The 26280-nt window shown below is 41.7% G+C and overlaps 1 protein-coding gene across 1 annotated transcript in view; it reads left to right on the top strand.

The window, feature by feature from the left end:
* Nucleotides 1-24604, top strand: part of PHYH (phytanoyl-CoA 2-hydroxylase) — a 340738-nt gene extending 316134 nt beyond the window's left edge. The window contains exons 8-9 of the mRNA XM_085652961.1: nt 13989-14123; nt 23941-24604. Of these exons, the coding sequence (XP_085509087.1) occupies nt 13989-14123; nt 23941-23994 (189 nt within the window). The 3' untranslated portion in view covers nt 23995-24604. The remainder of the gene's footprint in view (nt 1-13988; nt 14124-23940) is intronic.
* Nucleotides 24605-26280: the final 1676 nt, after the last annotated feature.

Below are 26280 nucleotides of genomic sequence, written 5' to 3'. Positions count from 1 at the left end.
CGGCAGCTCCCACACTAATAAGGTTTTACAAAAACGATGCCAAAACAAGTCACGCATTGGCAAAAGCAAAAGGCTGACAAACAATTCCAGACCTACTGGCTTTACCAATGCTTGTTTATTTTTGCTTCCCATAATCTTATTAAAACTGCTTACACTGATTTTCTATTAGGAATATTTTTAGGAAATACTGACATACATCAACACATTTTACTAAATGATGCTGCAAAGAGATGGTACCTAAAATTTGACAGTAGTTTAGAATCAAATATTTGCTGAAGCTTGAAAGCAAGATTGAAGATTCTTTGCTTTCAAAATAAAATTTTCACAACAAAAAAGGCAAAAACATTTTGCTAATCAGAGAGCATTCTGGGAGCATTATACTTAGCCCCATATTGCTAAACATTGAAAACCTGTGTGTACATTTTTGTACTGGAACCACTGTCAATAGTGCAGTCTGAGCTTACAACATTTACTTAAGAGCCTTTAACCCGAATAATAAAGGCTTTGCATTAATGAACCATAAATACAAGTTTGAACAGCATTAACACTTGGACACAAATATTACCTTAACTGCAGGCAATGCCTTTCCCTGATCCGTAATGTGGTACTGTAAACTGGCAGCCAAAGGGTTTGTGCTGTAGTGGGTTGGGCCTACTTGCCCAAAGGACAAAGTACACATGAAAACTTGTTGCCCTTGACCCCAAACAATATGTCCCGGGCGTCGGGCTATAGGAATTCCACATCCCTGCAAGTGTTCGGTGAAATGCTGAAAATTATACGACATTACTACACCAGTAGGAAAATGTTGCTTGATCTTAATCTGCTTGCTTATAGCATTCATGTTAAGATCTCATGAATGACATTCCACTTTAACCAGAACATTTCTTTACAACCATTCTTTCGAAGTCCACCACAGCCGGTAGAGAATCCATGTCACCCATTACTTAACAAAGTTTTTTCACTATCATAAAGAACAGGACAGATCATATTAAAGTCATTTGACAGAGCCTAAGTCTCAGTTTCTTCTGTCAAAGGGGAAGCAGAGGGTGCCTCTGGAAATGTAGTGTTGCCTTTCCAAAATTGTTTCGTGTTTGTCGGGCTGGAATTTTCTGGAAAGTTGTCTCAGAGACTACACTAACATAGATACAGCCGTTACTGTGCTGATGATCAAACGTGTGATGTTCGGAAGGGTGCCATTTGCGAATTTCCAGACACTTTTTGCAAGCATAACGAGTTCCAGGTGAGTTTCAGATAAACATTTCTAGTTGAAATCCATATTATTCTAGCCCCCCAATTATGACTGGCCTCTTCATTCTAATGGGTATCCGTAACAAGGGTAGCACGAAATTCACAACCTTTTGTGAAATGGAAAACTGGCTATTAGCACTATATTTTTGCCTTTAATGTATCCTGGTGTCCATTTTGGGCCCAAGGTCGCATTTCATGGTAAAAAGAAATAGTGCAAAAAACCCCAGTGGCATGAACAGCTGCCTCTGGTCATTTGCATTGTTCCTGTCCTATGGTGCTAAAGTCTTGCCACATGGCATCATGTTGTGAACTTCGGGTAACAAACATGACACAAAATTCACAGGATTGGGCTGCTCCGGCTTGGGTGTATAGCGTTGTAAAGCTGTTCACTGCATGGTAGTTAAAGGTCACGGTGTATTTTTCTGCTGCATTAGTGTGCAGTCCATTGAAGTATCTTCCTGAGCCACATGGTCTTGTTGTTGAACATCCCTGAGTTTCATGTTCTCTCTGGCATTTAGTAATTAAATACCTGCGTGTTGTGTCCAAGCTGCTGTCTGTTTGCAAGTGATTATTTGGGCCCAGCAGCACCCAGTCATCACCAGACTGGAAGCATTAGTCAGTGGTGCGCGCGCACCACAGAGGAGCGGGGGGAGGGAGCGAGGCGACCGTGCGCTGCTGCGCGTGTTAGCCACCGACGGCAATGGACGGAGCAAAGGTGGGACATGCGCCCGCCTTTGCCCAATTGCGTACTGGCTTTTTTTTAAAAAAGCACGAGAAAGCCAATGGCAGCCGCGGAAAGTTAAACCACACGCACGAGCGTGTGAGCAGCTTTCAGAACCCCATACAAAAGGGCTCTTGCAGCAGGAGCAGTGCTGCACACTGCAACGCAGGCGCGAGCCCTAAAACCAGGCGTGGGACATACCTCAGATATTTGCTTCCTGAAACCCACAATAAAAAAATCAAAGCAGAACTCAAATGAGCAGCTATGAAAATGTTTAGAGAAAAACGGTCTCAAATTAGTGCCACTTGATTGCAACAACTATTTCTCATTGAGTGTCATGTTATTATTAATACCATGCCGATGTCAATGCCGACTGCGCCGGTCTTCAGAACTTCAAAAAGCGAGTGGAAATTATACTTTTGGAAGCAAAGGGATATGAAATCGAAAGCAGACGCCGAAAAAAAGCTGAGTAGATTTTATAATTGCATGGATGCTCGTAGACACTGTGCATCAGCTGATAACCAGCATCCTTGCACGTGGTCACCACAGAGGGGATCTTTTGAAAAAAGATAATGGATGTTTACACTCACTCATCTCAATGGTCCACATTGTGTTGTCCTTGGAAGTATGCCCCTTGATGTCTGCCATTGTCAGGAATACATTTCCAGCCTTTCTCAGTATGGGAAAAAAATAGAGAAAAGTTGGTGAAAACCCTTAAAACATGCAAGTTAATAGGCTTGCACAGACACAAATGGGAATTCCAACCCTGGAACTGTTGCTTACCATTTCCTTCAGCCCCAGTCTGGTGAACTGCAGAAATGTGGCAACATAGGGGAATTGTTAGTATTCAAACCCTACTCTGGAAGGAGTCCTGGCATAATCAGAGAGGCTATTTCAGAGCTTCTTTATAATGAGACTGCTGCCATAATTTTTCGCTGCAGTACATGGCATGAAAGGGACAAGTGGATTTTGTTACAGGACAAGTAGATTTATGAAGCAACCTGCCCCTTGGACAAGTAGATATTTTATTAAATTCCACACCCCTGGCTTGTTCACGTGAAATTCCCCTAATCACGGTATTTTGGCTGGTCACATAATTCAAGGTCATTTGTGCAAAAGCAGTGGCGTAGCGAGGGGTGAGCGGCACAAGTTTTTGGGGCGCCGGCTTCAAACACACCCTCCCCCACACTCCCCCCACCGCGTCCGTTGAGGGGCAGCAAACACAGGGATCGATAGCCAGCAAACCCCCGCCCTTACTGCCAAAATCTGGGACCCCCATAAGCAGCAAAAGGCCTAGCTTTGCCACTGTGCAAAAGTACTATACAGGAAGCACAAGAACAACCTGCACAACCAAAACGTTTGCAGTTGTTTCCGGCACTTGTATTTTTGTACGATTGTTTAGTGCACTTGTCCTCATCTCACTACCAAATATAGTGCTAAATGGCGGATTTCTGTTTTGTGAATTTTTTCACACATTTTCAGGTAGCTACACAAAAGTAAATTACTCGTATTTGGCAAACTCCTAAAGCCGCTCACTATAAAAACTCACTATAAAAACCTCAACTGGCTCGTCAACAGTTAAAGGCTTAATCTCACAAATTTATCTTTCAGAAGTAATATCCACCTAATGGCAACTTTCCAGGAAAATATGGAATAGAATGTGGGTAAATTTAACTTTCGCAAAAACAACAATTGATGGACAGAATGCAGAACAATGTCATACATTCACCCCAGTACAGAGATCTGGGCCTAAATCCATCGTTTTTTTGCTCACCATGCCATTCCAGTTTGAACCCAGCCATATGCAAATCTGTCTTGACCCTGTGCCTCATGGGAACAGTCCAGCCCGAACTGCCAAGCCAGGTCATCCCTGGACTGGAAACAAGCATCCTAGGACCGGTTTCGGGGTTTCACCCCTCTTCAGCCAGGATAGCTTGATTCCAGTGGCATGGAGAGCACGGGACTCACGTCTGAGCATACCCGTCCCACTCGGGAGGACAAATACAAAAACAACAATTGATGGACAGAATGCAGAACAATGTCATACATTCACCCCAGTACAGAGATCTAGGCCTAAATCCATCGTTTTTTTGCTCACCATGCCATTTCAGTTTGAACCCAGCCATATGCAAATCTGTCTTGACCCTGTGCCTCATGGGAACAGTCCAGCCCGAACTGCCAAGCCAGGTCATCCCAGGACTGGAAACAAGCATCCTAGGACCGGTTTCGGGGTTTCACCCCTCTTCAGCCAGGATAGCTTGATTCCAGTGGCATGGAGAGCACGGGACTCACGTCTGAGCATACCCGTCCCACTCAGGGTGACAAATGCAAAAAGAACTGTTGATGGACAGAATGCAGAACAATGTCATACATTCACCCAATTTAACTTTCACCACATTAGGCTGTCAATTAAGAGCCAAAGAACATATATTTTTGGGTGTTTATCCATACGTGATAGTAGGAGATAAAGCCACTTTCTTGGATGAGCATCCTATACGGCTTTAAAAAGTAACGAGCATTGGCCTAGCCAATAGGTCTCGCTTTTGGGACCTTATAAGTATTTAGTTATGCAGCACAATATCCTTGGTCAACAACATCAAGTGTTGCATGGCTAAACACTTATATGGTCCCAAAGGCGAGACCTATTGGCTATGCCAGTGCTTGTTTTCCTTCTGTCCGAGATGGAGTGGTGAGAAGAAACTGGGACCAGTGGCACGGTGTGGAAAAACTTGGCTGGGAAGGTGAGATGTGGGAGAAGATACAGGGAGCGTAGGAGAAGAGACAGGATAGTGGGCAGGTGGGCGGATAGAATATACTGGGGAACAAGAAACAGGAACAGGATGGGGAGAAGGTAAAATAGCATTATGACGCTGCCAGCGTTGACCACATCAAAACACTTTTTTTGTTGTTGTTGTAGAAGAAATGTTTCCAACTACTGCTCACAAAAATAAGAGCGGGTACTCGTTTTGTGAATAAAAACTTCACTTGGGGTAAGTATCTTAGTGATCAAAAGAGTGCCTTTCTGATTAAGACTTCTAGACAGGACAAGTGTATAGCACTATTTATGTAGGTAAATTTGTGTTCTGTAACACATATGAATTTTCTCTCTCAAAGTTTCAACACTTCTGCATAAACCAGTGCAGTGTATCATCTTACAAGAAAGAAGACAGCAACAAATGTAAACTATTAAGCCCATGCCACCACAAGCATACTGCAGGTTCAAAGATTTGATTCCGTGTCCTCCTTCCCTCCATTCCCAAAACACTGACCATATAGAGCCTGGAAGATGAATAAGATAGCGTTTAGGGACTCCGGTCATCAGGACACTGTTAAAGAGGCAATAAACAATTGCTTCATGGAGAACGAAACTAATGACCTACCATTAGTGACCATTTGAGATGTCGCAAATGCGGCAACTTAGGGGTGAAATCTTCAATCATACCACTGCTTTCCTGAATCTTACCCAGAGTAAGCAGCTGGAATTAAAGGCAGAAATAATAAAACTTGAGACCGACCTCACTGAAATTCAGAACCCAGAGGGCTTTGCCACGTGCACAGGGGAAATAGAAGCTGTCTTAACTAAATACGCTGCATACAAATTACTTGAAACTAAGCAATGATTATACAAGGGTGGAAACAGAGTGGATCGCCTGGAGGCACATAAGATATGAATATTGAGACTCCAGAATCATATGCGGTCAGTAACTGATCGCCAGGGAGTACTCAAAGTCAGATTTGGAAGATCCCGCAGACTTGTCCTCTATGCATGAGCATGTTGCCTCTCAGATGTGCAAGATGAATATTTAGCAGGCATTTCCTTTCTGGAACTCGAGCAAGAGACACAAGATGAGTTAGAACACCATAAAACCTTGGAAGAAACACTACAGTACATTAAAACGCTCCTGACCAATGAAGCCGTTCCGTACCTCCTTTTATTGGGCGTTTGCATGTCTCCTGGCCCCCTTATCTTACCAAGATCTATAATTTGTTTATAGCAACTCGGGAGGTAACTCCAATTAATGATGGAATCTCTTCTTACATTGATACACAAACAAGATAAATATCTTCAGCAGATTGCACTCCTCAATAGCGACGTAAAGATCTTTACCAAAATCTTGGCAACTCACCTACGTGGTATCACTCTACCAGTTAGGCTTCATAAAGAACAGACCTACTGGGACAATATTAGTTTAACCTTTAACGTGGTCAATAAGGCCATTGCTACCGACACTCCTCAAGTCTTCCTTTCGTTGGACTCAGAGAAAGCTTATAACTGTGTGGATTGGACATTCCTAAAAAACACTAGATAAGATCTCTCTGGCAGTCTGACTAAAATAGATTATTTAGTGAACTATGCTAAGCCTTAAGCAAAGATTCGAATCCACTCTCTCCTTTCACAGTACATACAATTGATCCTGCCACACATAACAGGGGTGCCCCCTCTCACCCTTTATCTTTTCCCGTACATGGAACCCCTGTTTTAGTGAATAATGGCCAATCCGTTGATTACGCGCTTGGAATCTAAGAATGGACAGATCAAAATGGCCCTGTTTGCTGACAATTTCCTCTGCTTTATGACCAACCCTTCCGTATCCCTCCCCGCTCTCCTGACAACTTCCACACTTCCGTTCGTCATCGGGGTTGATAGTGAATTATCAAAAATCCATGGAATGGAGGTGGGGAAAGACCAAGCAGACAGCGGGGTAGAAGCAGTGAGACGGGCTACAACTTGCCCCGAACAGGTTTAAATATCTGGGGGTGGTTGTCCCTGCCAGCACGGCTGCAGTATAACAGAGCAATGTACCCCCTTTTTTTGGACTCCCTCTTCAAGGATCTTTGTAGAAGGATCAGTTATGTGAAGATGAACTTCCTGCCTCGATTACAATGCCTCTTTCTCCGTCTCCCTTTTCGCATTCTAAACATTCTTAACACAAAATATGTGGGCCTTTATATGGGGTGGTGGCCCCTCCCAGGTACGCTAAGTCCGTCTTGATAAGAAGGCCCGTCGAGGGAGGCATGGGAGTCCCTAAAGTTGACCCTAATTTCCTAGTTGCACAGATATTGCCAGCACTGGTGTGGTGTTCCCTGCATGTGGACAAATCCTGGTGCCTCCTCATACAAGGATGTGGCCCCCACTCACCCCCGTTGTGACTGCCCCAGCACTTCGGTGGTCGACACAGGTGGCCTTACACTACTGCTCAAGGGATAAAGAACTAGAGCGACAAATGACTTGCCCTTCACCCTGACACTGGTGACAGGTAATCTGGAATTCCCACCAGGACAGATTAACATCCCATTGAGAGGAGGAGCCCTGATGTGCTTGGGGCAATGAAATAAACAGGGGGTGTTCTAAAACACGAAACCAATGAGCCACTGATTTCCTATTGGGTCTCAAAGACCTATAGTACATCCCTCAACTCTTACACTGGTCTAGACAACCTGCAATGCAAGCACATACAGCAAGAGACACCACGAAAGTCTAAGGTAGATTCTCAGATGGCAACACCACCAGAATGCTTTCCCGCTTGTATAAAGTTTTAGACAGACCTACCCCGTTGACACAACTATCATACATGACAAAATGAGCAGATGATTTAGAACTAGAGCTGATGTAATCTCATTGGATTTTGATATAGAGGCAGGAAGCATGATCATCCATATGCCTATAACATTGGGCCAATGATTTTATAAATTATGCACCCATATCCAAAAACTTACTGGAGGAGCTGCTGTGCGAGGGAGACATGTCTAAACGTGGTTGGACTGTCCTCCAAAACGTCAGTTTCAGGCCCAGGTAGGTCCTGGAAGTACTGAAGACTATCACAAATAGAAACCTACCAATGGAACCAGTAACAGCCCTCCTAGGTCTGATCGTGGACAAAATGTTGTGCACCCTCTCGTCAACCGCAACTAGGTCGCTGTCCTCCCTGCTCTTAGCAGCCCGTCTCACTGTGGCACAACAGTGGTGGAATACCTCACCACCATCAATGGGGATGTGGTGGACTAAGGTGTGGAAGTGCAAAGTTATTGGCCATTTCCATCGAAAACATGCTGTCTGTAAATGACAATTCACTACCTCACGATGCTTTAGCTGCTTTGAAAAATCACCCCTTTTCATGTCTATTAAAGGAAGGTGAGTCACAAAAGTTTGATGTTCTAAAAACTGGGACATGGTTCTAAAAGGTTTGGTAACCACAGACTTAGATTGTACTCTGTTGGAACTGCAAAATGTTACTTGTACGTTTCACTTGCCCTCGCTTGGGTCACATTTTTAGGTCTCGCCTTGCTATCGCGTAAGCGATCGCAAAGCGAGACTATTGTTAAAGGGCATTTCAAAGTGCTCCCAAAAAGCGGATTGCATTGCTAGCACGCGCACAACCACGCGCTTGGTGCCGCCATGCACTCCGCTTTTTGGGAGCACTTCAAAGGGTTCGCTCCCCCGCCTGGAATGCGCTCCCCAGCCCCCAAGCGCGCGCGCGCCACGCTCCGCCGGGCTTGTCTTTTTTTTTAACTTTCAGCGTGAGGCGCTTGCAGCCAATGCTTGTTTTGTTAGGCATTAGTTTTAAAAATGAAGTTAGTGTAGTAATGTCTCTGAAACTGCGTATTAACACAGCCCTATGTTGGTGAATATTATTTGTGTAGCTCTATTGTTATAAATCCGATTTTGTAGTCCAGCTTCAACTCTCCTACAATCATTGTAGGAATCACCGGATCTTAAACATCTACGTTTACCGAAACTTGGCCACACACCATAGTTTGAAAACAAAGAGGAAGGATGCAATCTCCTCCTAAACACAGTCCTCGTGTAGCCCAAAACACCACTCAGCAGGTTACTTGATTTATCGCCTTGTAAAAACCCTTGATCTTTGTCCAGCTCTGCCCAGGTCTTCATCCGCATCTTGGAGGGGGAAGGAAGACAGAGTAAAAAGCTCAGTAAAATGCACTTCCAGTCATACGCGCCCCCTCCTCAGCGCCGCTCTAAACAAGTTTTTGCAGGTCGTGTCCTGCGAGCGCTCCTTCAGCAGGCAGGCTGCGGGAAACCTGAGCTCCGGCAGTAACGGCGGAGCAACGCTGGCTGCAGGCAGCCACGACTCTCCCCCTCCTCTCGGTTGCTTACACGGACCGACTTAACCGGGGAGTTAGGTTGCCAGACATTGCACGCGGCACGATGGGGGTGAGCTGGAGGATCCCCGCCCCTTCCCTGCTTCAGAGCCTTCCGTCTGCCAGGCTGGCACGAGTAAGTAACATTTTCGTTAGCGCAGTCTCTGCTTGATAAATGTCTTTGTTTTATAGGTACCTGCTCTTGTCATCGCTTTCATCCCAAAAGCAGTGTGCGGCTAGCTCGGCTCGCAGTGCTGAGCACTGCCTGGTCTTGTCAGCTCCGTTGGTTTTTACCCCAAGATCAGCGAGCGGCTAGCTCTATCCTGCTCTCGGGGCTGTGAAAATTACAAGTTTCCTGTTTTTTTTTTTTTTTTTTGCAGAGCGCAGTTAATTTTCAACAGCCAGCTGTTCCTAATGGCCCCTTGGGTCAAACGTTTGTATTTCTCGTTTGTCCCTTCTTAGTGCACTGCTCAACCTGGTGAAACCCAAGAGTGAAAACAAACAAACAATTTTACCGTTCTGTAGCAAACCCTTTATCGAGATCATGGAAAATAAATAGGCTGCTGTAAATCAGGCGCGCAACACCCATTGAACTCAAAGGGCTTCAGCCCCCCCCCCGTCGTGTGTGGCAGCCCGGGATGAGACAACTTCCCGGGCAGACACAGAGCCGCGTCCGAGCACTTCACAGGTCTTTAAAAAGACCATTTGCGTGTTAATGAGGCCTCGCTGCTGTTTCACCCCTTCTAAGAGCCCCTGCAGCTCCACTCTGCCTAGATTCAGTCACCTCCACCCCCGAAATCAGCGCCACTCTGCCTACTGTTTAAAGATTCAGCCCCCCCCGAAATTTTTGCTTAGCCCCCCCCCCCCCAAAATTTGGCTCTAGTTGCGCATCTGCTGTAAATATTGTACGTTTACTGGCTGTAGGTGTCTGGGAGGTTAAATATGGGTTGGGTTTAAAACCAGGTGCTTTCAGTATTTACGGACAGGTGGCTTTGTTACCGCCACCAGCACGTGACTATTTCAATGAGGCCAACAGGATCTTTTATTGTTAATGGTCTGGGAAGTAAACTTTCAGCGGACTTCCCACTCGCCTCCCATTTCCGCTTCTCATAGGAAACCAGGGGACGTAGAACGCCGAAAGGAAGTTTGAGCATGTGTGTCATGGTGCAGGTTTAGGAAAGAGTCAGGGCCCCAGCTACTGGAAATGCATTGGAAAAGCATTGGCATAGCCAATAGGTCTCGCTTTTAGAACCTTATAAGTGTTTAGCCATGCAACAGTTGATGTTGTTGCACCAAGGATATTCTGCTGCATAACTAAATACTTATAAGGTCCCAAAAGCGAGACCTATTGGCTATGCCAATGCTTGTTTTAAATTAAGTTGTTACAAAAATAATCCCTGTTATTTGATGCAGTGACAGCGCACCAGGTAAATACAGAACCTGTGGGTGTATGCTTCAGAGTTCCACATCTCGCAGTGGGAGATAAATTGGTAGTACTGCACGATTTCCCCCTTTTCTTGTGTGCAAATCTCAAGAAGCATGACATTTTCCCCAGACAAGATGCAGCAATAACCCTTAAACTCAACCGTCCAGTTTAAGCAAATACTGAAATCCATATTACGTACATGTTCCATGTGTGAACATCAACGGTTCCAGGACAATCAATACAAAAATTCAGTATATAAAAATAAAAAATAAATGCAATTTGCCCACACAAAATATCAGTTACAAAGAATTATTATTGTAAACACGTTTTATATATAACAAAAACACAGCATAAACATTACAGTACATCCATTCTTGCTGCTCACCATATTACACTAACAAATACTTTAGACTGTACATAGTGTATTTCAAATTAACAGAAAATGGCAAAAGGACCACAACTTCATAGAATAGTCCATAGATGAAAAAGGAAGATTGTGGGTTTTAATCCCTTCTCAAATGCCAAAAAGTGTTGATGGCGTTTCGACCCCCAAAAGTCGACTTCAGGACATAGAACAGTTTTATGCTCCACTAGTTTCTCATTTTTGGGACTTCGATCATTCTGCAAATGATATGAAATCATTGAGTTGATTAGGAAACCTATACGTGGAGGCGACACTCAGGCCATTGTAAATTGGGCATAATGTCATTGGATTCTCAGATGTGACAGCATTACTAAAGGACTAAATACAATGGAAGAGTGCAACTCTGTGACATTATTTTGATATGTATATGTGTCTGGTCTTCCTTTTGTATGCTCACCCTGATTAGCATTCAGATTTCTGCAGAATCCCTTGGATCTTTGTTTGGGAAGAAAGCTGTTGACGGCCCTGCCACAACTGATTATAGAAGCATTAACTGTCTTAGAATATGTCACCTAACTCTGAAGAAAACCCTTGATGGAGAAACCTTCCTAGTAAAAGTTTGAACTTTGTCAATGGCTGTGATTATCCCCTCAAATTTTCGCGAAGCATACCTAATGCCTGTGGTCTCAGTTTGGAAGTGGCCAGTTCAACAGCTTAAAGTCTATCATATGATAATGATATTTGGGTACTATTGGCATTTCCTGGTAGACAAAACCCCACTACCTCAGATCTGTTGGGTCTATGGATTATCCTGAGGTCTGAGTATTTTCTCTATGTTTGAGTGTGTAATAGCAAGCCACCCATGTTCAGTGAATGCCCTCCTTTCTGTCCTTTGAATTCCTCCTCCCGTCCCCTAAATGAAGATTCCATTCAGCTTTCTTGCGACTCTCGACTTTGTACAGAACCTTACTTGATCTTCTTCTGGTACAGTCTTGCATGCATGGGGTGGAATCCATTCCAAGAGAAAGTGAAGTTCATCTAGATAAACATAACAGTAAACTTTTCATCTGGTGGTATGTCCACCTCCTGGCTACACCTGAGATCTCCTGGTTTAGTAGTAGGATCAACCCATATCTCTGTTTCTTTATCTAGTCCAAGTCATGGGAATCAATATTAGTTGTAATCAATATATTCATTTACTACACAATTTACATCGTCTGAGCAGGACAGTTTTAAATGTGGGATTTTCAAGATATACGATTATGCCCCTAACTTTCTTCAAGTAAATTTTCAATGCAAGGTTTGTAATCACCATATTCCAATCTCTGAATCCTTAAATGGCAAGGAATATTTTATTTTAAGGGAATCTATTTGAAACATATCGACCTTTGGACCCCGTGTGTCCATTGCCTGTTTGTGACCCCACAGGGAGCAATGTCCCTCTTCCATCTCCTGCTCTGTGGGATAGAAGAGTATAAGGGCTGTGCTCTGAATCATCTATTGACGAACCAAGGTTCTTTAAAATATTCTTGATGTGCAGGGGTTCTCTCAAAGGCTCCTAGACTGACTGCAAAAGGAACATTGTTTGAGGTAACGTTATAGCTACATTCAACCTTTTGCTTTATGGAAGATACTGTTATCTTTTGTCAATTTCAGTTGAGACTCAGTCTCCTATCTACAGAGCATGTTGCCTTAGTAAGGGAGGTCTCTGCCCGATTTTCTCTTTAACAGTTTTTCGCTATCTTGGTAGAAATATAGCAAGCTAGAAGGTAGATGGAACTGAAATTATGGTCCTCCTCTGAAACTATCCAAACCTCTTTGATTGAGACCTGCCAAGGGAGCCGCACATTGAAGAGAATACTATGGAATTGTTGGACCCTATACCTATTTGCCCACTTGTCTGGGAATCTCTGAGCCAGTGCTCATGCATTAATGACAGCAGCGTTGTCTGTTTGCAGAGGGCAAACTTTGCATGCACAGCTGTAACTGCCATTGCCTCCTAAGTGTCAAGAACAGGCGATAAAGGCATGGCCCGGGACACTCTGGGCGTATTGTGTAATGCAGTAGATCTGGAAGTTGGCAACCACAGAGCATAAGTTGCCCTGTGAGCATTTATGTGCTATGGGAATCAGGTGGCACATTTTAGCCTGTAAAGAATTCACAAAAGCCATTCAAGTTCAGAATACTTTCCGTAAGCATGCCATTTCAGTGAAAGCTATTTCTACACCATCTCATATATGCCCTAAAAATGGAGTCAATTATGATGTCGTTCGGAAAGGCTCCGAACGGCATTCGGGTTGTCCGAATCAGAAACCTTTCCGAATGACCGATTTATGATGTTCGGAAACCTTTCTGACTTTCTGACTCTGTTCCGAACGGCATTCCAAGTAACTGAGTCGTTCTGAGCCGACTCGTACAGGTGTGCAGACCACGTTTCTGACCAAGCGATTAGGATGTCAGATTCGGAAAGCCTTTCCGAATCGGTTGTTCTGACACAGATCAGTTGTCGGAATCTGACTTTGGGGGCCCTTAGCAGACCCCCCCCTTCAGCCAGGGGCCTCCGAATCGGGCCCGTTGGGGTTCCCATGAGTCCCCCCTTTCCAACCATGCACAGTGTGGCAGACACCTTGGGGTGTTCACCACAGGGTGCACAATTTTCCCCAACCACCCCTTTCTTCAATGGGAGCCTGTGTATTCGGTCTGAACATAGACTCCCATTGAAGTCAATGGGAGTCCGACCGAACAGTGTTCGGAACCATGGTAATCGTCGTAGCACAACCTGGAGGCACTCGGACGCCCGGTTGGGACCCCAATGATGAAGCATGACACCAACCAGGTTGGTGTGTGAGGGGTCTTTTAATAACACCTAATGGGTCCATGTTCTTACTACTCACAGTGATTTAATTGCATACACATAGTGGGTCTGTCCACATTGTTTAAGTCTTGTACTGATTTGGGGAAGGGACGTACCCCTGTACTTATTCCCTAGCTCTCCCTTTGATTTTGTACATTTGTTTAATGTGGCATGGTTCTTACTTTACAGTTCTATGTGCAATAACGCAATTTATTACCTTGGAAAAACTTTAATTAATTAATAATTAAATGAATCTAAAAACATGTTTTTGCAGGCAGTTTCTTGTCATTATGCAAGCTCCAATTGTGAGTACATAGATGTGAAGGGTACGAGTCAAGAAAACATTGAAAAGGAAGTTGCAGAAATTGCAGTAAAAAGAATTGGACCGGGAATAGTGTTATCCCTTAAGGTAAGTGTAAGTAAATAGTGTACCCATTTTCAAAAGATGTTAATAATGTATGCTTTCCGTATTTTATTCAAAAAAGTTAAATGCATGTTGTGGTTAGTGTGTAGTATTTCTGAAGCAGTGGGAATAATGGTTCGTTGGAGTTTTCAATTAGTTATCACTTTCGATAATTCTTTAGGAGAATATGTAAAATCTGAGCTAAATATGGATTAAGATTGATTCCTCTAGATTTCCGAGGAATCTCAATTATTCATGGAGGTTTTTAAATCTATTTTATACAGATATATTTCCATGGGACTCAGTTTTTCGAATGAAATTGGAGGGAAATAAAGTGATATCTAAAGGCTGTTTTGATTCAGATAAGAAATACTGCTCCAAGTCATCGTTATATGGATTTGCAACGAAAACCGCTCTAATAAGTAAAGCACAACCTTCTTTAATATTGCTCTCCCTTCATAAATTGAGATGATTAATTCTCTTATTGAAAAGTGGGGTTTTGCTGCTGTGGACTCTCACTGGGTCACGGGATGATTTGTCACTAAAGTAATGAGTTTGTTCCATCTAATTACGGAATCGTGAACTATTCATTTGATAAACTTTGCAAAAGGTTTGAAGAAGGTACTTGTGGTTGATGCAACTTCAAAGTAATGTAAAAGTGGCAAACAAAGCACTGCCATATCTTATTACCCCCCCCAAGATCTTCAAATTGTTATCTCCTTTAATTGTTTTACGCTGCTTTTTCAATATTGTGTGGTTTCTTTTAATTGTATTCGATATGCAGACCTTGAAAAAAAAATAACTTCTGAGGTTGTGATAAAATGTTTGAAGCAAGATAGATAACCCAGTGGCAGTTGCCACAGGTTAGTTATAATTAGGTCAACGTTTCCATATAAAATGTGTTTTTTCTATTGCTGATAACTTTGGCCCTGTTTGATGAATGTCCAAGAAACTTTCCAGAAAGGTGCTACTTTTTGACAAGTGTTTGCATGGATAATTTCGGGGTGATCCGTCAAGCGGGGGGCTTAGAAAAATGATGGGTCCCAAAACAGAAAATCCCCATGCGTTTTCCATATACGGCTGTAAGAATCATTACTTAAAAAACTCATGAACGGAATTACACCAAATTTGTTAGAAAGCTACATCTTGGTCCACAAATTGTGCTTTTTCTGAGTTGGTGTAAATCCGTTCATTAGCTTTTGAGAAATTAAGGTTTAAAAATAACTGTATATCTAGAAGGGTTAGATCCACAAGAGGCTTGAGAAAGTCCTGCAGGAGCACTAATTTAAAATTTGAGCACACTGACTGGCCCAGGGAGCTTTTTTTCTCTTGGGCTATCTTGCTTTCACGGGATCAAGTGCTCCAATTGGCTTCCATCAACATCACAAAAATGTTGCTGGCAGCCATTACAGGACTCGGGGACTTAGTCCTCTGTCATGAAGTTAAAATAAGAAACTAACTTACAAGTCATTATAGGCCCCGGGGACCCCACTCCCTGGGCCGAAATGTCCAAAAAAGGGGGTGGGAGGGGGCACGTGGCCAGTAAACATTGTTTACCACAAATCCTTTTCCCCGCAGGCAATTTCAACGCGGTCGTTACAACGACCGCGTTGTAACAACGCATACCATTACTCCAGAACAATGACTTGCGGAGGGGTCAGAAGCTGTTGCACATACTGGAATTGGAATAGTAAATTATACTATTACAACATCCAGCTTCCCCCCCTAGAGCAAGTCGTTGTTACGACTTGCGGAGTAATGGTATGCGTTGTTACAACGCGTAGTTGTAACCACCGCCTTGTAATTGTAAGAAGGGAAAATGAATGCGTAGTAAGGTGGCATATTCCACTTGGCCCCATCCTGTTTTTTTATTGGGTTTGGCCTCGAGTGGTTGGTGTCCACAGCACCTATTAAGGATCAGGTAGAGGGGCTGCATGCCCCCCTCCCCTTAGAATTTGACACCATTGATGGAGTCCCCGGGGCCTTTTCAGAATGGGGGGCCCACCTCTTTTTACTGGAAGTAGCCCCGGGGGCCTTCCCTTAATTTGTATGTTTGAACCCAAGGGGATGGGTTCCCCGGGTCCCAAAGGCCAACTTTATGCTGCTCACTCCAAAGGTTGTGCATTGTGTGGGTTTTGCAGCCTGCTGGGAGTTTTGCAGCCTGCTGGGAGTTTAGCCACAGGGCCTGGCAGTAGGCCAAGCCCTTTGGCCACCCCCCCATGTATTCAGCCAAAGCTGTGTGCAGCATGGGGTTGGCTACCTGTAGCGAGTTGGAAACTGGGCCTGGCTGCAAGACCAAAGACTGTGCACGGCATGGGGTTGACTGCCTCTGGGTAGCTGCTTGCGTGCAGTGAGACACAGGGCCTGGCTATAAGCTTGGCCCTGCGGCCAGCCACACGTGATGAAACGCTGTGCACAGTGTTGGGTTAGCTGCCTGCGAGGGGTGTGGAGGGCTGCGGTGGAGAAGTTGGTTGACTCCGAGTAGGGTGGCTACAGTCCAGGCCTTATTTCCAACTCCTGCTGTGCACGGCCAAAGTCCATGCGCAGCATGGGGTTTGCTGCTCCTGCGGTCAGCCCTTAGGCATTGGCTTTACGTATAGTAATAAAATATTACTTTACGTTTTTTGGGGGTTTTTTTACTAGAAATTCACTGAACAAACCAAAGGTTAAAGTAACGTTATAGTTAAATGAGATAAAAATATCTGTTTTTATTACAACAAAAAAAACCTTAGAACTTCACTGAAAAAACCAAAGGTTTAGGTGACATTAGGTGAATAAGTCAGTGACAACAATGTCACATTTAGGCATATTCATAAGTGCTGAATGCCAGACATTAGGATGTATCTGAGATTTTTTTCATCCAAGGGTTCTGTTATTGATTGCCAATGTCTCTTTTGCGCATTTCCTTTGTAATGAGGCATTCAAAAAAGAAATGGTGTTGGGTAACGATTATTAATTAGCTACTTTTGTATGTTTTCTTCAACATTTCTAGTTTCCTTTACCAGAAGTCCAAAAATATTACTGATGTACTTTGAAGCGGAAAGTATGTTACTTAATATTTGAAGGCCTCGTCTCAGGGGATTATTTTATTATATATTTCCAATTGGTCACTTTTATTAAGTGTCTACTAGCAGTCCCTTGACTATATATACACACCAATGTACTTCAAGAACATAGTATTCACACACTCACGTTTAAAAAAAAAATGTTTTTGATTACCATTTATTGTTTATAAAACATGTAATGCATCACCATTAAAAACACAATCTATTCTAGTCCCTACTTAACATTGATCAAAGCAGAGGATATAATTCCAGCAATATATATGGTTTGAACAAGAACAAGGAAAAAACTCAAAAGTCATTTGATACTATAAGTAATCTGAAAGAACCAATTAATACATTACAAACACCCCGTTATGAACCAGCATAACTGAGAAAACACACATACAACAGACAGTACACTTTGTCATAAATTCACACATCCAAAAACAGTACTGGGCTTTGACTGCTTGTGGGATGTTTTGGGTTCTTTATCCCTATAAGCATGTATCCGTTTCTTTGGATTGTGTGTTTCTCATAAGCGTCGACGCATTTCGATAGGCTATTTTTAATGCCACTATCTTCCTCAAGACCATAGATAGTTGTTTTCTCTCGGTATTCTGTGCTTCTTTCCTATTAACAGAAAGAAATATTATTATAATTTTTTTATAAAAAACCCTTAACCCTTTAAGCTGTTTTTTAGGGAGTTACTTAGTTATGTTCTATTGTCCTTCCGTTTTGACTAGAATCATAATGAATGGGTCCCTGGTTGGCACGTTTTCTCAACCCTCTTAGTCTCAACGGATATAATTTTCTATGATAGAAGCATTTTTGCGTTGTAGGGCCTCATTATCCACATGTAACTACTCTTTCTTTTACCGCCTTGTTAACTCTTTTAAAATTGACATTGTAATGCCCTGAGTAATCTCATATGCTGGAACACTTAGCCCTTTCATCCGTGTTCTATTCATCCTTATTTACGTGAAACACAGGCGTCTTAGGTCCTATTTTGTTAATAGCTGATCTATGGGGATTGCCTATATTTCTGCCTACATTGCCAGTTGTAGGGGTTCTTGACCAAAGAGATAATATTCTACTTACGTTGTTGATGTCGTTTCTATGCCCACATCAGTCTTGTGATAAAATCTCTGTCCATCTCTATGAATCAAATGGTATCGGGGATCGAGCCTGTGTAAAGTCCTTCGTATGCCTTCCACCCCGTGTCCTGCGAATAGGAATTAAAGAGAAGCTTTTCTAATTTTGTGTTACCTCCTATGTGTTTCTATACCCCCCTCCCTTTGCTGCCATGAACACTTTTATAATGTGTCTTTGATTCAGTAGTGGTTTGTACCGTTAACAGCCACTATGTGTTGCATCCAAGAAAAAATCAATGCATTCCTACCTTTCTTTTACTACACTGATGTTCTACCGCATTGTCCGTAATATATGGATACATTTTCATCGACTGCAACAGCGGAAGGCTTATAGGTGAGACGAGACCGTTTATGGATAAATCGTCCTTCGTATTATTGGTCCCCTATAACCTAGAATAAAGGGGTTGAAAAAATTTACTACCCCTATTCAGTGTCCGTTTACCCAGTCTCACTACGGTACGGAGTATAGTCCGGCCCGGTATTTTTTCAGCCCTTGGTCTTACCTTTAAATGCGCCGATAGTTGCATGGATGCTGGGAAACGTCTTAGTTCTGCTTACACTGTTCTACCTTACGGCCTTTCTTTATTTCCTAACCTTATGTCATGTGACCTACTTCGGCCAATGGCGAGTCGTTATTCCTGACATCTAGTCCTCCTCCTAGACTCCCTTATGTAAAATGCAGTGCTATTGGTTGATCGTTTGTTTGTTATTTTTTGCCACCTGTGTAACTTTATTGTTCGGGATCCTCACGTGTTTCTCACACATAATTCTACCATTCACCGTGTTATATGATACTCCTACTCATATTTATATATTTCATTTCGGCCAATGAAAGGTCGATATTCCTCTCGTCTTGCTAATCCTGGTACAATCCCTAGATTTTCTTATCAAAAAACTCGTACGTGTTATTATCTCCTTTTTGGTGTCCAAATTTAACTATATTTCTTAAGTCCTTCACATTTTATGAAAACATAATTCTACCCTCTGTTGTTTGTAGTTCACCTGCACCTAGTTGTATTAAAGGATCATTTATATAGGTATTTACGTTGTTCTCACGTATTATTTATAACTTGATTCGTGATATGGCCACTTTTTTTTGTTACATTGCTAAATTGAATGATATCACTCTATTATCAACCCATTCGTTACTACTATGTAGAGGGAGATGTTTATTAGGGAACGTATTCAGTTTTTCAATATCTGCCCAGAGGAGATTAGGTGGGTATCCCACCATTATCTAGTAATGATACTCATCCAGTCTTCTCTTGAGTTCAGGCCCCTATCTACTGTGTTAAGGTAGCACATAAACCACTGTTCTCGTTGTTTTCTTCTGGTATCTAAGTTTCCACCTCGTCTATCTATTCAGATCTTTTCTAATACATACCATTTGAATTCATTGCATTCGTGTTTCATTTGTTCAAAATGTTCGGTTAGCGGGGCATTTGGTTTCTTATTCCTAATTGCTGATTTATTTTCTACCAGACGGGTGCGAAGTTCTCTGCCTGTCTCCCCTACGTACCCTAGGCCGCAGGGACATATGAGGAGATAGATAACATTTTTGCTGCGGCAATTGTTTAGAGATTTGGCCCATATCTGTTTGTTATTATGCATTATATTTTTTGTTTCAATACACTGAGGGCAAATCGAACACGTCCCGCATTTGTAGTTTCCCTTAACTGTCTCTCCTGTTAGGCTCTTTTGGATATTATTCGTCTGTTTGTAGGTCTTTACTAGGGAATTCCGAATAGTCTTATTACGTCTGAATGAAAACAAAGGTTTATCCAGTGTCTTGTTTGCCAATGTCTCTTTTGCGCATTTCCTTTGTAATGAGGCATTCAAAAAAGAAATGGTGTTGGGTAACGATTATTAATTAGCTACTTTTGTATGTTTTCTTCAACATTTCTAGTTTCCTTTACCAGAAGTCCAAAAATATTACTGATGTACTTTGAAGCGGAAAGTATGTTACTTAATATTTGAAGGCCTCGTCTCAGGGGATTATTTTATTATCTATTTCCAATTGGTCACTTTTATTAAGGACACTATTCAACACTTGTCTTCATTAATGTTTGTCACTGTACCTAGTCTTTAGCTAAAACATATGTTATGTGTAGTTTACACCGCAAAATTCAAATCAAAAGGCAGTGAAGAGCTCTACAGTGTCAGCGGGCAAGGTGCAGTCTAACGGTGATTTGAGTTTAAGCAGGGATCTAGGAGTGGAAGTGAATTATTTCATTGTGATGTAGTTTTCTTTAAAGAGGTGTATGTTCAGCACTTTCCTAAATTGGAGGAGGGTTATAATAATTCAGATGAGTGCAGTTCCTTTGGTCTAGATCCTCTATCCCTAAATCGTGAAGGCCTATTGCATTGTTGTTGTTTGTTTTTTCACTCCTTCATTTTTAGTCTTATGGAATTCTGCTGGGTGTGCCCAGAGCCATCAGAGGTGATGATCTTGTCAATCAGATAGATGGTGTTGTCAGTTATGATAGCTTTGTAAATGAATGCAGCTAGATTTGAAGATAGATGGTGCGACTGGAAAGGCAGACATTAGAGCACCTTAAGGGTGTGGCTGATGTGGTCATATCATTTCAGGACCTGGACGAGGCATGCTGTGGAATGTAGGGGCCCTCAAGAGATGCTTGTGTGGAATGTGGGATGCAGTGAAGCAAGGCATTGCCATCATCCAGATAAGCACTGGAACAGCAGTTCTTCAACTTTCATTTTTGGAGAAATGGTTTCACTTTCTTTAGTGGAGACAGCTGCGACCAGGCCGACTTGATTTTTTTGCTGGTGTTCCTTCAGGTCGAGTTCAGTGTCCATGGTAAATCCAAGTGGCTTGGCACTGGGTTAAAGCAAAGGCTAATTTCCATACAGATTTATGTCGTTGAACCAGGTTTCGGCTAATTTGCTGTCAGTGTTTGGCAAATAGTAGAATTTCTGTTTTGGTGGCGTCAAGTTTCAGTGTGTGGCCTTCCATGTAATTATTAATTACTTAAGTAAAATAAATCACCAATTTTAAACAAAGACTTTTTCTCCGTCCTTTAATTTCTTGTATTCAATTCTTGCAGCTTTAGTCTTCATAAAAGATATCTAGTGACTTTGTTATCAATTAGATAGTCACTAAAATGAATGATCACAGATTTGCAATAGAGCAGTAACTTCTATCTAATTTATTTTTTTGTTGAGCCATAGGATTACACTTTCAAGGCAAAAAGATATTGTGTGACTCATTTGTGTCATCAGTGCTCCTAGATTAGTGTTTCCCAAACTGTGAAACACGACCCTCTGGTGGGTCGCCAGCTGATGTGTTGCGGGTCGTAAATGTCAAGGCAATAAATAAAAAAGCCTTTAAATTCTGTATTTAGTAAGTCACTATCATATCACAGTTGCTATGCTTCAGACAGAGTTCAAACATTAGGCTATGACTTCTGACAAGTATCTGCTTATTCTTTTTTTAACATGGGGATTGGTGTTTACAAACGCATCTCACTTTGCAGTCAGAGAAAGTAATGGGAATTATATGACAATCTTGCTGTGGTACAGGAAGAGTGAAAGGAAAGGCTGTAGGGTGTTATTGTTTGTAACACACAACAAAGGCTAATACCTGTACACATTCAGCAGCTAGGAAAGCGAAAATGAAGTACGTTATTTTTGTAATTCTGAGGTGTAAGGGAAACAAAACTTTTAGAAGGATCAAAACAAATCAAGACACTTCACTTGGTGATGTGCAAAGATAAATATTCACGCAAACTCTATTTCCAACCATTATCATTTGTGTGCAATACAGTTTTATTATAAAACTGTATGTCTGTGCAAATTTAGTGGATAGCTCAATGGAAGATGTGCTGTTTGTAAATGACAGTGCGCTACGACACAATGTTTTAATTCTATTAAAAAATCACCCGCCTCATGTCTCTTAAAGCTAGGTGGGTCGCCGAATTTGTTATTCTAAGAATTGGGTTCTAAATGTTTTGGGAAACACTGCCCTAAATATTTCTTTATTAAGTAGCTGTAGACTGTCTCTCGATTGGTACTTGACCATTATAAATATCAGTCTTATCTTGTTGCATGGATTCTGCACAAACACAGAACTATGCGCAGGATTATGGAACCTTGGTGTATAGGGACTGGGTCTTCCTACCACCTTAGTACCACGAGCCCAGGATGGACTAGCTATAGTGTCTCACTTGCTATCGTACTCACTCACAAAGAAACAAATGATTAGACACCCCAGAACACAACACTCCCAGATCTCTCAGGAATTGCGGTAACAAGACACACCCTTTCACTCTCACTCATGTACTTGTCCACAATAAGATCTGACAGAGACATGGAATAGTTTAAAATATTTATTTTAACTAACGTCCTCTAACATGCAGTATACGTGCCACAACAAGCAGGAAAATGCACAGTACAAATACAGTCAGCATAGCAGCTAGTCCATATATCATGAAAGGAGATGCCATCATAAAAAGACAATGGAGAAAAGACTATAGTGCCTAACCTCCCTCCCCATACTAAGAAGTATTATTATTATATAATAAAAGCTCTCTGGACTTTGTCAGAAGACCCCATACCTTAGCCTATAGAGAGTAGATCTACATTATAGGTGCTGTCTCGCTCTTCTACCTGGAAAGGTCCCTCTCCAAGTGTGTGCTACCTATTCATGTATTCTAATAAGACAAGAGTGCGTTTGTCCAAACGGCTGCATCGATATGTTTTGCCTAAGGGCTAAGGCCTGCCAGAACAAAAAAACAAGGGGCATTTTTGTTCGACCTTGCACATAATGTTCAGTCAAAATCACAGGAACATGCAGAGAGTGAACACAGCAATAAGTTATAATGTGAAAGCAGTTGTTGAAATTATTGCAAAAATAAAGACTTGTAGTAACGTGTGCAAAAGCAGCAGGCAAGCTGCAGCGTGCTCATGGTAAGTTAGTGAAGACCGCATTTTCCCTACGGGCCTCGTGACCATCTCAGCGCATAGAATATCCAGGCCATTAGTCATTCTTATTAAAAAATAAAAAAAATAAAAAATCTAATTCATATTTGTCCCTTCAAGGTCTCTGCATCGTAAGACTCTGCAAGTATCTCGGTGTATACTGCAAATAAAATGGCACTAAGGAGCCAAGTTCTCCACATTATCCTTTCAACTCTACATGGTTCAGTCTGATCATTATGATTAAAAGCGCCTGATATTTTTGGTCACCTTCGCAAGAAATCGCATTTTTTTTCAATTCGTGACATTCATTCCAATGAAAGTGTTTATGATATTTTTAGTGTGATTTTAGTTGGTTTACCTGCAGCTTCTCTATCGTTTTTATGATTTTTTTTTTTTTTACGAGGTTTTGGAACTTCAGATACCTTAGTCTGTGTCCTGGTTTGGGTGTTTGAGTCACCTGCTATATGTACCTATATGTTTTATGAAGGATGTAGGTTATTTCATCTTCAAATTTCATATTACGTGTGTTAACATGGGTGCATTTAAGTGTGTTCTAACTTTGTGTGTGTTTTATTCAAAAGCCAAACGGTCAACTTTGCTTAGTTCAAAATTACTCCTTGTCACTGTTAGTATTTGGCGATGAGAGCCCAGTTTGCTTTTTGATAACTATATTATTTTAATTATTTTTAGGATGTTTGGCAAGTGAGAGCACAACTTGTACAAGGAGAAAGAATAAACCTTTGAACCTCAACGAGCTGAAGAGAGGGATCATGCAGTAACCTTTAACAATGAACAAAACTGTTTTCATGTAATGTATTGCCTTCTAAGGGTTTGGTCAGGAGCAGGGACTGTATGGTGAAATGAAAAACAGTGGCCATTTTTAAATTGTCTACGCTTAGTGTCAGCAAAGTTGAAAGGTCTGCTGTATGTGTGTCGATTCAAGATTATGATGAGGGTAACTACATGGTGATCACAACACAAGTGAAATACATACTGCAAATTATGTTTTTAATGAGAATAGTGAAATCTTGACAAATGATTACTTGTTTATGAAATCGAAATTATGAAAAACGTCACTTTACAAGCCGGTCTCGAAATTAGCTTTCAGAAATTACTACACTAGTGGCAGCCTCAGGAAAAGGACTGTCATTGCTATTGTCCTGCTACATATTTTTGGATTTTGAACATGTGCCTCAGTCAAGACTGAACGAGGGGCTAGATGTCCATCGCCATCTTTCACAGGCAGACCAACACAGAGCATGAAACCTAACAAGCATTAATAAGCATGTAATAAAAAGACAAATTTTAGATATTTTGCTGAATATTTCAAATAAAATTATACTGCCCAAATATATATGATGTGTTTTGTGATTACTTACGGTTTTAATTTGCTAAATTGGGTAACCTAAAATCCTTCACAGAAAATAGCTGTTAGCTAAGATGCAACAGTATAATGTCCTACTGAATGTTGTGAACAGTGTTAATTTATTTTGCTCTATAATAGATTTGCTCTAACCCAAATTGTTTGTCCCTACTTCTCGGAGATATTCTAATGCAAGCTTTGCGCCAATCCTGTGTATCTTATGCAGATGCAAAAATGCAATTCCGCCATGTGGGGGCTTCGAAAAAAGGTGAGTCGGCACACCCGCCTATTTTGCGTAGGGGAGTGTTCAAGAAACAGCAAAAGAAATAATGGAGACACCCCTGAAGGAAGCCAAACCGAAGACAAATGATCCATGGAATTAGAGTAAAGGATTCGATTCTACCCTCAATGATTAATACATGATGCAAGCAGTAGAAATGACATAGGCAGTAACGAAAACCTAACGAAAATAACTGCACACATTGAAAATACCCGAGAATCTTAACTATTGAAATTGGTGGTGCAGATAGTAGTGAAATCAGTCCTGGTGTACCCAGGCATATTTTGTCCATGATTGGCTAGCACCTGGGTAACAATTTATGGATGGGCAAACATGCATATGCACATGATGTGTATGAAACATGCATGCAGGCTCAAATTTGTTGTTGGATCATTTTGCCCCAAATAAACTTTATGAATGAGATAATGGTGTTTTTAGTAATGCCAATTAGCCTGCAAGGAATTTTCCGAAGATTCATAAATGTAAAGTAAATCTGAAACCACAGTGAAGAACTCAAAGCAGAGCATCAAGAAATTTCCTTTTCCTCCCATATTACTTGTGCCTTGTGCACAAAAAGGCATTTTAAAAAGTCCCCAGACTTTCTGAAAGGAATCTGTCCCTTTCACTGTTTGAAGATTCTTAGCAAATGCCCCTCAAATGGCTTGGCTGCGCAGAAATCCTATTTTCAACTTTCAATTTCAACCGGAACGATATGCAGCATGAGTTCTAATTTCATCCCTTTGTCCCATAGAACCCACCAACTCATTCTGTATTAGTGTTTTTCCAGTGCAGACATAATGGTGGAAGTTGGCCATGATCCTCATCACCTGACAGGCATTAGAAGGAAAGGGAATTTATTTTGAATTTGAAAGTGGCCACAATACTAAGCTGGTGGATGCTTCTTGGGATAGGGAATATGAGCTGTGTTAGACAGCAAGCAGCCACCTGCCATATTTTCATCTCTTTGAAAGAAGATGAGCTACTGGGGACAAAATGACTGAATGGGGATTATTAGCCATGAATTTGAAGAATGCCGGGAGAAACCTGCTTTAGTCAATGAGCCCTTTAAAGTTTCAGTGAACGAACACGCCCAAAATTCTTGACTGGCCTGGCAGGGAAGCTGCCCAGCTAATATGAGTGAATGCAAGATGGTAAATTGTACAACTACAGCTGTACAAGAACTTACCTACCAGAGAAAGGTGAAAAAATAATATAAATAATATCTAATGTACAAAAATACCATTTCTTCAGGCTCCAATAAAGATGTAAAAAATTCAGACCAGAAAAGGTCTGAATTTTTAAAGACTCAAACTAGTGGCTGCTCCAAAAAAACACCACGACTCAACGACATAATTCTTGTTGTAATAAATTAGCCAAATTCATTGAC

Source organism: Triturus cristatus, chromosome 4_1 (genome assembly GCF_964204655.1).
Source record: "Triturus cristatus chromosome 4_1, aTriCri1.1, whole genome shotgun sequence".
NCBI lineage: Eukaryota > Metazoa > Chordata > Amphibia > Caudata > Salamandridae > Triturus > Triturus cristatus.
Note: the sequence above shows the minus strand (reverse complement) of the source record. Positions and strands in the feature narration are given on the sequence as shown.